This window comes from Rattus norvegicus, chromosome 13 (genome assembly GCF_021556685.1).
Source record: "Rattus norvegicus strain SHRSP/BbbUtx chromosome 13, alternate assembly SHRSP_T2T, whole genome shotgun sequence".
Classification (NCBI taxonomy): Eukaryota; Metazoa; Chordata; class Mammalia; order Rodentia; family Muridae; genus Rattus; species Rattus norvegicus.
This window is the reverse complement of record NC_141546.1, coordinates 4,557,255-4,570,659: the sequence shown is the minus strand read 5'-3', so window position 1 is coordinate 4,570,659 and position 13,405 is coordinate 4,557,255. Positions and strand designations below refer to the sequence as shown.

The 13,405-nt window shown below is 37.6% G+C and overlaps 1 protein-coding gene across 2 annotated transcripts in view; it reads right to left on the bottom strand.

The window, feature by feature from the left end:
• Positions 1 to 691: 691 nt before the first annotated feature.
• The window catches only part of Cntnap5c (contactin associated protein-like 5C), a gene marked incomplete at its 5' end in the record, with an annotated part of 856,281 nt that continues 843,567 nt past the window's right edge, over positions 692 to 13,405 (bottom strand). For both annotated transcript variants that reach the window (NM_001415869.2, NM_001047866.3), the window contains 4 exon segments: positions 692 to 3,043; positions 3,086 to 4,651; positions 6,829 to 6,900; positions 10,417 to 10,635. In NM_001415869.2, coding sequence (NP_001402798.1) covers positions 4,455 to 4,651; positions 6,829 to 6,900; positions 10,417 to 10,635 — 488 coding nt within the window.

The window sequence follows — 13,405 nt, the reverse complement described above, 5'->3', positions numbered from 1 at the left end:
GCTATCAAAAACAATGACTTTATGAAAATCATAGTCAAATATAGGGAACTGGAAAATATCTTCCGGAGTGAGGTAACCCCTTACAGAAAACACACATGGTATGCACTCATTGATAATTGGCTATCAGTCCAAATGCTTGAATTACCTTAGATGCACAGAACACACGAAACTCAAGACTGATGATCAAAATGAGAATGCTTCACTCCTTCTTTAAAAGGGGAATGAATACCCTTGGCAGGTAATAGGGAGGCAAAGTTTAGAAAAGAGGCAGAAGGAACACCCATAAAAGAGCCTGCCCCACATGTGGCCCATACATATACAGCCACCCAATTAGACAAGATGGATGAAGCAAAGAATTTTAGGCCGACAGGAACCAGATGTAGATCTCTCCTGAGAGACAGAGCCAGAATACAGCAAATTCATAGGCGAAAGCCAGCAGCAAACCACTGAACTGAGAATGGGACCCCTGTTGAAGGAATCAGAGAAAGGACTGAAAGAGCTTGAAACCCCATATGAACAACAATGACAACCAACCAGAGCTTCCAGCGACTAAATTACTACGCAAAGATTATACATGGTCTGACCCTGGGCTCCAACCTCATAGGTAGTAATGAATAGCCTAGTAAGAGCACCAGTGGTAGGGGAAGTCCTGGGTCCTGCTAAGACTGAACTCCCAGTAAACGTGATTGTTACGGGGAGGGTGGCAATGGGGAGGGGAATAAATATAGAACGGGACGGGGAGGTGTTAGGGGGATGTTGGTCCAGAAACCGGGAAAGGAATAATAATCAAAATGTAAATGGTGCTCTCAAATGCAGAGGCATGTATTTGGAAGGCTGTAACAATAATAAAGAAAATTTGACAACCTTTCAAATGTACTGATATAGGCAGAGATGATGGTTTAAACCATGGCAGAGTCAGGTGTTTCTCTATGAGTGTTTACAAGCACCTGATTTGTTAAAGAGTCCAAGACTAGCCATAGATTTGTACTTCAGCCCATCCACAAACATTGTGGTTGATATAGGGATGATTTGTTCTTTCTTTGTTCAAAGAGTTAATTTACCACCTTCTATAGACATTTGTTTACATGGACACCTATGTAGCTTGATGAAAAGAAATCAAATATTCATCTCTTATAGAATTAATAAATATCACTCAAAATTCTAAGAATAGTTCAGAAATGTATTCACTTTTAGAATTCACTAGAAAGAGTTTATACATTAATTATATATAATCCTTAGTATCTGTTTGCTGCTGCCATGAGTAGATTTCTGTTTCTGTAACATAATTAAGTACATATAGAAACCAAAGGGATCTTCACTACCTCCATACTGGCTCCTGATGTTCACTTTGATGGCATTCATTGTATGATGTTAAGGATTAACAGATTTTCACATGATGTGTGGTATGGAATTGTGTGGAATTTCTGATTTAGCCCTGAGACTACTTAAAATAATGGACCAACTTGGCATATATCATATATTTTGTTTACATGTCCAGTGTCCTGCTCTGAATAGTCTTCACATCCAAGATTGAAGACAATAGAATGTGTGCTATGCCAAGGGCACAGGCAGGCTTTTGCCTTTCCATTCATGATTGCCAGTAAATACATCTTATTGGATTAGGGAACTATACACATGGAATTGGCTTGTAACTCTCTTTCTATCCATGAGTATTACGCCAGCATAATATAGTACTTGTTTCTAAGGACCCTAGTAAAACAACGATTCCAGTGTGAATACTCTTCCTTTACCTGTCATGTCACTATTATAGGTGATTAGAGCTAAACTTAAGAAAGGCATTTATTTCTGGCAACAGAGGAATACTCAACAAATCAATAAAGTTATTTGTACAGCATTTTATAGAGCCAAAAAGTTCAAAAGTAGGATTTCTAGAACTGGAATAGCAGAAAGAAGTAAGTACACTCTCAGTATGTCTCATTTTATTAGACATTCATTTCTATTATTAATGATATAAAAATTAAAAAGAGCATGCTTGTTAGAATTGCTTTAAAATAAATTCACTATAACAGAACAAGAATATTCTAAAGAGGAAGAGGGTATGTCAGAATTCATAGACACTTTTAAAATGAACATATATTTAGGACTGTTTCAGACTGTCTCATAATTGTGTTACACTCAATCATTACCTCTGTAACTTTACAGGGAAGGAATGCAATTAATTGAAAACTGAATGAAACTTGTGTGTACTTCACCAGGGATCTCCTTTTTCATGGAAGTGTTAGACAGTGAGGGGTAGGATACATACTAAGAAGATGGATTCCCTACTCACTGTTATGTAGCCGCTCTTTAAGTTAGGTCTACTTTGCAATGTGAACTGGCCAGTGCTTTCTCCTTCAAGAATCTTTCCTCTAGTAATACCTAGGTCCTGAAGTGCTTAAATGGTTCCCCCTTATCTTTTCTTTAAGTGGTCCAAGTACAGAGTTAAGAATATTGTCACCATAAAATAAGCAGGATTACACACAATTAACACATTCAAGTGGCTTCTTTGAGTGAAATATATGCTTTACTACCAAAAGAACTGAAAGCCTAAGATGCTTTACTGCCTACTTTAGGCAAATAAAGTCAAGTGCATGGGGCACCTATGTGTTTCTGAGTGCAGGTATAGACTATAAAATGTGATGTGCTTTACAAACTAAGGACTTAATCCTCTGATCTCGAGGTGACAACACCGCCCTACACAACAGCCAGTCCCTTGCCTCTTGGGAAAAAGCTCAGTTGTCAGATTGAACTCATTACATGAGTTCTAAAATGTGAATTTTACTAACCTTCACACTGTTCTCTTACTTGACCTATCTTGATTGAATCATCAGACATAAATTTTCTTGATAGATCTTCCTGTTTATTCAGTGCTTTTCATATTTCTTTGTTTTTGTTTTACCTCCTTTTTTTGAGATGCTGACTTAAGATGGCCTAGGACATTTTATGGAACCATTTTAGACTTTTATTTCAAATCTGGTTATTCTGAATACAAATAATAGACACACAAATATACATATACATATACATATACATATACATATACATATACATATACATATACATATACATATACATATACATATACACATACACATACACACATGCACACACACACATACATACATTTACTTCAGTAGAGCAATCTTAGAAATAATATAGCTAGAATGTTCTAGAAACATGGATAGGCAGTGGGAAACTTACAGGAGCAGCTACTTCCTCAAACAATTCTTGAAATCTCCTGGCATCAGGGCATTATATCCATTCCTGAAATCAGCATGGGAAGTGAGGAGCAAAGTAGCTGCTCCCTATTCAGTCAATCTATATTGGAAATCGCGAGACTTCGTGGAACGGATAATTGGCATTAGGGGACTATTTATGGTATGGAGATTAAACTAACATGAATAACCATCTCTGGTTTCTTGTCACATACTATCAAAACAAACAGGCTAGAAGGGTCTTGCTGTGCCTTGGGTCCACAAGTTGGATATTATTATTACAGGGGCCCGCCTTGCTCATTCCATTTGTTCGCACAGTTGCTGCCATGCCAACTCCCATGGAGAACTGCAGTGTCACTCAAGTCAGAGCTCAAGGAAGCCAAGTTTCCTGACCCCCACATAAAATAAAATTCTTCCAGACATTTAAGTCCTAAATGGAGAAAAGTTACAGGAATGGTCTGCGTTGTCAGACCTAACAGATAAACTAGGCTCACTGCTCTTTCTGCTATGCCAGGGGAAAGAACCTGGATAGTTTGTATAGTTTACAAGTACTGGGTACACACACACACACACACACACACACACACACACACACACACACACACACACAAAGTTTTGCCAAATTTAGATGTATTTCTTTATGACATAATATCTCCCAATGTCCCTCTCTCACAGGGCATTGAGAGCCAATGTTACTTTCCAAGGTGAATTTACTTGCCCTCATAACTTCTTACTCTATTGGGCTCTCTGATAAACACACCACTTAAAGGAAGAGTTGACACTGCTTTCTTTGTCACAGACAAACTCCATTTTCTCCAATAAAGGCATATCTAACAATATGGTATTACCAGGAATGATTGTTAAAGACAAACACTACAGAACTCAATAACTCAATTCTAATGTAAGGTTACAAGACCAAGTGCCTAAGAAACTAATGAGTAAAGTTTAGAAACTGGAATACAAAGAGAGGCACATTTGTCTATTTCTTGTTTAAAATAGCAAAGTCTGTATCTCCATTGGTCCTTTTCAAAATGACACATATATCAAAGGACTACAGTAGCCAAAACTACCTGAGCTCTTAAGCTGGGTAAAGGAGATCAGTTTTTCTGGTGAATCATGTGTGTTCCAGAAAACCCATGGCAAGTGAGAGAATGAGAATCCCTAAATTACAAGACAGAAAAGAGAAGAGAAAAGAGGGAAAACAATACAAAAAAGCAGACCAGGTAACCCTGCCATAGTTCAGATAAAGTATTCCCGTTTGCACTCGCTGGCTGTGTTTTGCAAGTCAATGGCATTTCTGAATGAATTGCTTAAGTTCTCTGAGTATTCCTTCTCCTTCGTCTGATTGGTGCAGTGTGACTGCTTATGCAAATACAGGAAGTGGATCATGATTCCAATTACACAAAAAGTGACAAATGTCACCAATGCTATGATACCTGTATTAAAAGAAAGGGGAACAGAAAATTTGTCACTGGGAAAATTCAGTATAAGGAAGGACAAACATGGTTGAAAACAAAACAAAACCAAGACAATGCACAAAGCAAATCTACTCAGTATTCAAACTAAAGACTTGCTCAGAAGCACTTGACCTTCGGTTTCTATAAAAATTTCCTGGAAGCACAGAACTGAGGGTGAAAGGATATTTCTTTTAGAAGGTTACGTTGATAAGCAAAAAATAAATGTGGAGTTGAAACAACAAAGGATCTGTGTGGTTTCTGAGTAATGTTTTGCTGTTGTTGTTGTTGTTAGGGATCAATCCCAGTCTCCAAAGATTTTAAATTCTTTAAGCCTAGCCAAGAATTCCTTGATTGAAATTCCTGCGTGTCTCTCTCTCTCTCTCTCTCTCTCTCTCTCTCTCTCTCTCTCTCTCTGCCTCTCTCTACTCCCCCTCTCACTTTCTGTGTTTGTGTGTGTGTGTGTGTGTGTGTATAGTACTTATGTTAATGACAAAAACAACTTTCAGGAGTCTAATATTGCCTTCCACTTTGTTTTGAGGAAAAGTCTTAAAAAAAAGTCTTGCAATTTCTGCCATTTCAGCATCCTCAGCTACCTAAAGAGACATTGTTTAAAAATGAACAGACCAAAGTCAACCCAGTCAGCAAAACAAAGTATGTATACAAAAATGATAGTTAATAGTGACAGAACATTGAAACTTTATTTGTCAAAAATAAAAGCATTCTTTTAAAGAACACACAGTTACATAGTTCATATTTTCTAAGTTGTCTAACTACTGAGAAACGTATGTATTTTAGAAACTTGGTTTTAGCCATTGTTCAGCCTTGACAAAAATTCTGTGGCCTAAATGCCATTGGTTATGTGAACAGATACCAGACATTTACATATATAGACCTTATTCCGCCAACTTCAATAGCTATGACAATAACTAAGATTATTTACTTTCATCATATATTCTAAACTCATTTTGTAACATATTTTCTAAATATTTTAAAACAAGACAAAATACAGTATCAAAGTCAATAGTCTAATCTGGGTGGCAAAAAATGACTTTAAACCTTGAACTGTTAACTTAAAATGTGACAGATGTTGTTTCTTTTGTGCTGCTGGTTTGAAGGACTTCCTGCAGGCTGACACCTGGGCAAGCTTCATAGGATCTCCTGTCCAGCTTTGATAGACTTCCCACTCTCAGAGAGATTCAACAGAACTTGTGAATTAATGCAGGAGGCAAAAAACTCAGTCTCTACTTATCAAATGAAGACTTACAGGCAGAAAAAGAACTATAAAATTCTCAATCACATTTACTGATTTCAAATAATTATCAAGTCCTGTCCTCGTACCTAGAGAAGGCATTCAGGTCACATGGATATCTGAAGGACTTCACTAAGGAAAGGTTGTGATTCTCCTGTTCTGGTATGCTACTGTAATGGACTTTTTCCATTCCCATTCTTTTTTGGAACTGCTTCCTAGGCTGCTACCACTGTACGCGTGCCTCTGTCCTTCCTAATGTGCCCATTCTAGGAAGGCAGTTACACTATCTCTCACATTGTACCTACATATTTAATACAGGTCTGAACCAGAAATGGGAATAATGAAATGGGTGTGAAATGAAAGACTCCTGCTAATTTGAAGAAACTCCATCTGGTGTGAGTTCATTCATCCCAGTTGCCAGAATCCAGGGCTGAAATATTATGCTAGGGTAATGAATCATCAATGGATTTTCATATTCCAGGCACCTTACATTAAACTAAACTTGGGAGACAGTCCATGCTACAAGACGCAGATGGAGACATCAAATTATGGCAGGCATTAGACAATCTGAGACAGAATGAAGAGTGGTGACTCTTTTAGAACATAATTTTATTAGACTGGTTTCTGTTTTAGAAGTGACAACTGGATGCTTCTGTGTAAATGTTCTAGCTGTTGGTTCAGAACCAGATACCTATTGAATTTGAAATAGAATGAAGACAGGGAGCTGCTGTAACTGGAGCAGTGTCTGTGGTTAATCTTCTACCATGCCTGAAGAGGCAAAGTGCTAAACAGAGAGTGCCTATTTCTGGAAACTGTATGGTCATGGGCGAGGAATGCTTCAGACAACTTTCTTCAGAGAACAGGATCATAGAACTCTTTCCTGCTTTCAATAAGAAAGACAGATTACCTCCAATGACTGCTGAGTCACTTTGGACAGTGTCTGTGAGTGGTTCACGCTCATCTCTCTTTCCAATGGGATCTAGAAAGAGTGAAAGACACAGAAGGTAAGCTTGATGCTTTAGTCTATCAGATGGAGAGAATATGCAATGTATATCTATGACTTGTTACAAGATTCCTTCAGTAAGATACAAAGAAGCATTTGAAAGAAATCCAAATAAATGGCATTTAAAATGATTACCTGAGTTAAATCTCAGATGCTGCATTAAAAGATGAATTCTACAAATCTAGTTTGTAAGCCTAGGGAAGGAATAGCTGGTCACATATCTATGTCATGTATAGAACAAGTTAGTCTGTGCCTCTGAAACAAATGAAGGAGGGACATGATTCCCAAATCCTTGTCCTCTCACCTCTATATGTTTCATGAGATGTATATACATACATTTTATAAATATTTAAAGATGAATAAAATGTACTGTTTACAAGCTGTAATGCATGGCCACATCAGTATATAAATAAGTTGTGACATAGCCTTGAACTGAGGGAGTAGGCTCTCTAGCCCATGTACCTTCAGTTATCCTCTCTGTATTCAGTTTTGCTGAAAAATTCCTAGGACTGAACACTGCCTTATGCTCCAAACACACATTGCTCTTTGCCTCAATTCATTCTTTCTTTGTACAATTACCAGTGTCTACAGTTGCAAAGTACCCTGAGGCTCTTTGTATTTTAATGCTAATTCTAATTTTGCTTCCTCGAGAGTTGCAGCCCTGATGAGGAGTAGATCACATACTCAGGTGACTTCAACTGAAACTTTTCCCCATTTTAACTGGTCAAATAAAAGCTATGGACTGTGATATGGTAGGGAAAGGGAAAGTTAGGGATGGAGGTTTTAGAGAAGAGGAAAGAGGGGAGAGAGATTAGAAGATGAAGTAGAGAAAGGAAGACAGAGGACAAGTGGGTAGAAGCAAGAAGGAACAGAACAACATGGTTTGAAAAAGCTGCAAGTAGCAAGGAATCTCATAGCTGGGGAAGAGAGTGTTGTAGAGGTAGATCTGCACAATCTTTGCATGCAGCTTATCAATATTATAACTGATTGTGTGTTCTTTGCATGGGCTTATTGGGGTTGGACATTTAGTGTAACAGTCTACTGACAAGAACAACTGAAGGCAGGGGAAAAATTGGCATCTCAGAGCATTCCCTCTTCAATTCTTATCTCTACTTAATATTATATTTTAAAATCAGATCTTACTTTTAACTTTACCTCCTGCAAAATAAATGCATAAACATATCTGGATATCCACTTTTCAGTGATATGCTATTTACCATTTATCTACCTATCATCTATCTAATCATCTAGTCATCTTGTTACAATTTCTTTGTAAAATAAAGAAGTAATACAATAAGTCTATATATAAATTTGCATGTCTACATTGTGTAAGTACTCCCATTTTTAAGAGTGATACTACACAATGTCTATTGACTAACCCAGGGAGAGTTTTCACCCAGTTCAAAGAATGCTAAATCTAACTAGACTTGTATAACAATGCTTATTAGTCATTTACATTAGGAATGGTCATCTGCCATCTGAGAGGATCAAACCATGATTTGAATCAAGATGCTGTCCTTTCTCTCTCTCTCTCTCTCTCTCTCTCTCTCTCTCTCTCTCTCTCTCTCTTTCTCGTCTATCATCTATCTATCTATCTATCTATCTATCTATCTATCTATCTGTAGCAGAAGACTGATACATCAAAGTTAATGAAGCAAAGTAATAATTTATATTTCTTTTCTGAAGTTTCTGACTAATTTGGGACCTTCCTAGCCAGGAAATGAATATCTTTCCCACATGTGAAACAATTTTTATAAAGTGGACACATTCCATCTTCAGGGAAGCTTTCTAAGACTAAGAACATTCTAAAGGGCGATTTCTTAAGATTACAGCAGTAAACAACGCAGCACCTCCAGGAAATACCTGAAACTGACAAGATGCAGTAGGTCCTTCCTTCCTACGCTTATGTAAGCAGTTAGGACTGATTAGTGATACGATTATATCTTTCAGGCTTCCTGGATGGTTCTCAGACCATCAGAGCTGCATGAAAGGGACAGAGATTAGCAAGACTGCCTGGACTTCTTTAGTTCCCACTCGGTTTTCAGTAATTTCCAGTGTTTCAGTCAATACCCGTGCTAATGTAGGCTTTGGAGATAGATTTGTCTTTGAGTCATTCCTGTTCTCCTGAGCAACCTCTCTTCCATAGTCCCGTACATAGCCCCAGTAACACTCAGTGGTTCATCAACTGGAATTTGGTACTATGCTACTTTTAGACTATCAGTCCTCTATCTGAGTTAAGTAGATAATTATTCAGATCTTCTCTGGAATAGTGTCACACAATGCTTTGCTAATTGCTAGGGCCAGAAATGCCACATATACAATCATGCCTTTTACACACAGAAAGCACAAGCTCATAGCCTTCGTCCACAATCACCATGCTATTTAACTCATACTTCCCAAGAAAATGTGTGCTTACTCTTGCATATCTATTTATCTATCTACCTATCTATGATCTTATTACACCTAGCTTTTTATGTGTGTATTGTAAATTGTAACTCTGGTACTCATGATTGCACAACAAGCCTTTTATCTACTAATTCTTCTCCCTAACCACTTCTAATTAATTTACTGAAAACAATACTTTTATAATCCGTATATTGTGGCATTTTATATTTTATATTTCTATAACTTTGTTAATACTTCTTTCAAAAACTTTTATTATTGTTTAAGTACTGATTCTGATGATTCATTCTCCCTAAATACTTAAATTCTCTTATCATTTTCCACCTAAACAATAGTGACACAGAAATGCATATATATCTTATGCATTTCTGCATGATATATACTACCTGGAACTACACACTAAATATAAATGCTCATCATTTGAAAGTGAAATTATATTAAATATATGTATAGTCAATTTCACTGTTAGCATGTTAAATATTAATTTTTAATCAAATAAATTTGGATTATTTAAATATATAAATTTCACATTTAAAATGTATTAAATTAATTGCTATTCTAATACTCATACCCTTCTATTGTCCTTTTCTATTCACCATTGTTTGTGTGATGGTTAGTGTTAATAGTCAATTTTCAGAATCTAGAACTACTTAGGAGACAGGCCTATGGCAATGCTTATAAAATTTTTTTGATTGCTTAACTAAGGTAAGAAGAGCTGCCATGTTGTTTGGCAACACTCCATGGATGGGATCTGGAAATGCATAAATGGAGGATAATCTGATATTATCATGTATACATTATTCTTGTCTTCCAGATTATGGGTGTGATGTGATCTGCTACTTCAAACTCCTACCATCTATGATGGTTCAGGCACTTGAACTGTGAGGCAGAATCAACTCTTTTTTAATTTGTTCTGCCAAAGTGTTTTTGTTAAGATATATATAACCAATAAGAAGCTATTTACAATTCATAAACACCTATGATTATACAAGGCCCAACACTGAGTGCTGTTGCAAACCCTTTAGCTCTATAATACAACAGAAGTTAAGTTTGTGATAGAAACTCAAGAGAGTACCCTCTGGGAAGTACCTAATGAAGAATGCACAGTGGTCACTGCATTCACATCAGAGTCTAGAGTGGAGTCACATCCGGATTCAGTCAAGGTCCCTTGAACAGTCACAGGTGCAATGCCAGAATGGCGGAGGGCTGCTTTCAATGGTGCTATTTGATTGTACTGGACTGAAGAAAGGCATCCAACAAAACCCAAGATGTTTACTTTAGCAACTTCTGGGTCCAACCCAAGAGTCTCTGCAATGAAAAGAAAGAAGCACAGGTCTAGTTTTTGATAAGAGTCTATGTGTTTTCCTTGACTCTTAACTAAAATGTCTGAAACTCCTTTGTTATTCTTTGAATAAAAAGACTTCTTACATATGTCTCTTTCTCTTCTTGTCAACTATACCTTTCCTGCAGGTACATGTACATCTTTGAACTATATCTCATAGAAAATGGCTATGGATACCTCTGCTTAGAAACAAAATTGTTTCAAGTTTCAAATTTTTAATTCATATATTTTATGAACTTTAGAAAGAATAATGAAGCTCTATGATACTACAATCATACTCTAGATATTTTAAAGAATATGAACCTCTGTTCCCATCATAATTTACCTAAGAATGAAGGTGACTAACACAAACAAATCATTATATTCTTTATAACATATAATTCATAATGTTTGGAGGCTGGGAGAATGAAGCCTTGAATGTGGGAGGGCAAAGCTCTGGTTCCCTGACTCCTGCATATTCCCAGTCTCCTCTAGATACAGCACAGAGGAGTCAGGAACAGACGTTTTGCGGTCCATGTGCCTGAAATGAGAAGCCTAACGTGTGGGATCCCTAACTCCCAGACATTCAGACACCTCTTTGTCATTGTTAGTTGGGAAAGGAGTTGGCCCCACTTGCCAGCGAGAAGGCCAGGAACAGGGGCTCTCAGACTAGGAGGCAAGAACAAAGGAGGGCAAGAGGCACAGGAGGAGTCCAGGGCAAGGGAAATGGGCAACTCTGGCTTAGTTCAGCAGTGGTGTGATAGAGAGTGTGGAGGAACTTTCTGCAGGACAATGGGGTGGGTGCAGCTCTGTAGAAAAAGGCTTTCTCCATGCTCCTCATTGTGGTTATTGATGAGAGAGATAGTCCTTGTTTCCAAACTGTTTATTGATTGTTCATCAGTAAATTTGTGCCTACAACCTCCTCAGGATTGACCAGAGATTGAATAATACCTATTGTAGGAAGGGATATCCAGGAAGACAAGCTTATTAGCTAAACCATAGGTCCTCTAGATACTCCATTACCATGGAGAACTGTTTTCTGATCTATGTTACCATAGGTCACATCACTTTTTAGGGAGTGTGTTCATGTGACAGGGGCCTGGTGTGAAGCAGGTGAAGCTCCTATTGTTCACTCAGAGGTTCTGCAGCTTTCAACTTTTGGAATCTTACCAAGTTTCCTGACACTTTCCACTGCTCCACAGGAAACTTATTGAAAATCTTCCAACTACAATTATGTACCATTGAATAAATATTACACAAACATTGAATAATTCAGTTGATAACCTACTAAGAACTAACTTCTGTTATTATTGCTTCTGTTCAGTGTGTGTGTGTGTGTGTGTGTGTGTGTGTGTGTGTGTGTGTGTGTGTGTATGTGTTTTGGAGGAATACCACCATGTTTATGATTGTGGTCTCAGAGACCTGAAGAAGATTTCAAGTCCCTTATATTGGGTGTAACTCAACAAACATGGATGTTTGGAACTGAATGGTAGTTCCTCTGGAAGACCAACAATTCAAAACACTGAGCCCTCTCTCCAGGCCATGCTTCAGTCATTTTAAACCTGATTGATATTCTAAATTATTTTGCTAAGATTCCATAAGATTTACAAATCCAAAGAAAGAAGTCGAAACCCAATCTTAGCCTGAATGCAAAATGACCAGCATTGTTCCAAGTTTTACCATATAGAAGAGAACATTGCTAATCCAGGAAAACTATTGAAGCAGGTTTACTGGAGTTTTTATTTATTATTATTATTATTATTATTATTATTATTATTATTATTATTATTTAAAACAAAGTATAAGAAGAGATCCAAAACTTGCTCAAGACAAACTCACTTCTGAAATGTAGTATGACATTAACTATATGTAAAAAGTCACTTATGATATATAAGTGCCTTAAGTGTCATACAACAAGCCAGGCAGGGCCACCTGACCTTGGCTTGTAAAAGTAATGTGTTGTACGAGAATAAATTATAAACATAGGGAAATGTTTTAAATGAAGTTATGAGCAGAGAATACAAGCAAAGTGGTTTTACCTCTCAAGTCCACTAGAGCTGAAACAAACTGAAATGATAACTAGATGAAATGTTCAGTATTATGGCTGGGGAGATATTTCATTCCTATCTGAATTAGGTCCCTAGAAACTATGTAAAAGCTACACAAGGGCATGAATACCTATAACTCCATCTGTGGGATTAGACATGGGGTGCATGTGGAGAGGGCAGAATCCTGAGACATGCTTGCTGACAGCTTGCTCCAGGTTCATTGGGAGTCTCTGTCTTCTGAAAATAAGTTGTAGAAGACTAGGCTTGGACAAATATGAGTCTCTGCAAGTGTTTCCCATCTCTCTAACAAGTAATGGTTTCAGTTACACATATTATAGGAGGGAGAGAGAGAGAGAGAGAGAGAGAGAGAGAGAGAGAGAGAGAGAGAGAGAAAGAGAGAGAGAGACAGAGACAGACAGAGACAGAGAGAGACAGAGACAGAGAGACAAAGAGAGAGACAGAGATAGAGAGACAGAGAGAGACAGAGAGGGACAGAGAGAGAGACAAAGAGAGAGAGACAGAGAGAGAAAGAGAGATACAGAAAGACAGATAGACAGAGAGGCAGAGAGAGAGAGAGAGAGAGAGAGAGAGAGAGAGAGAGAGAGAGAGAGAGAGAGAGTCAGTCAGAGGCAGAGACAGAGGACTGGGTGTGAAAGAACAGAACTGAACATTGGCATACCTAGCAAAGGGTGTGGCATATGATATGTAA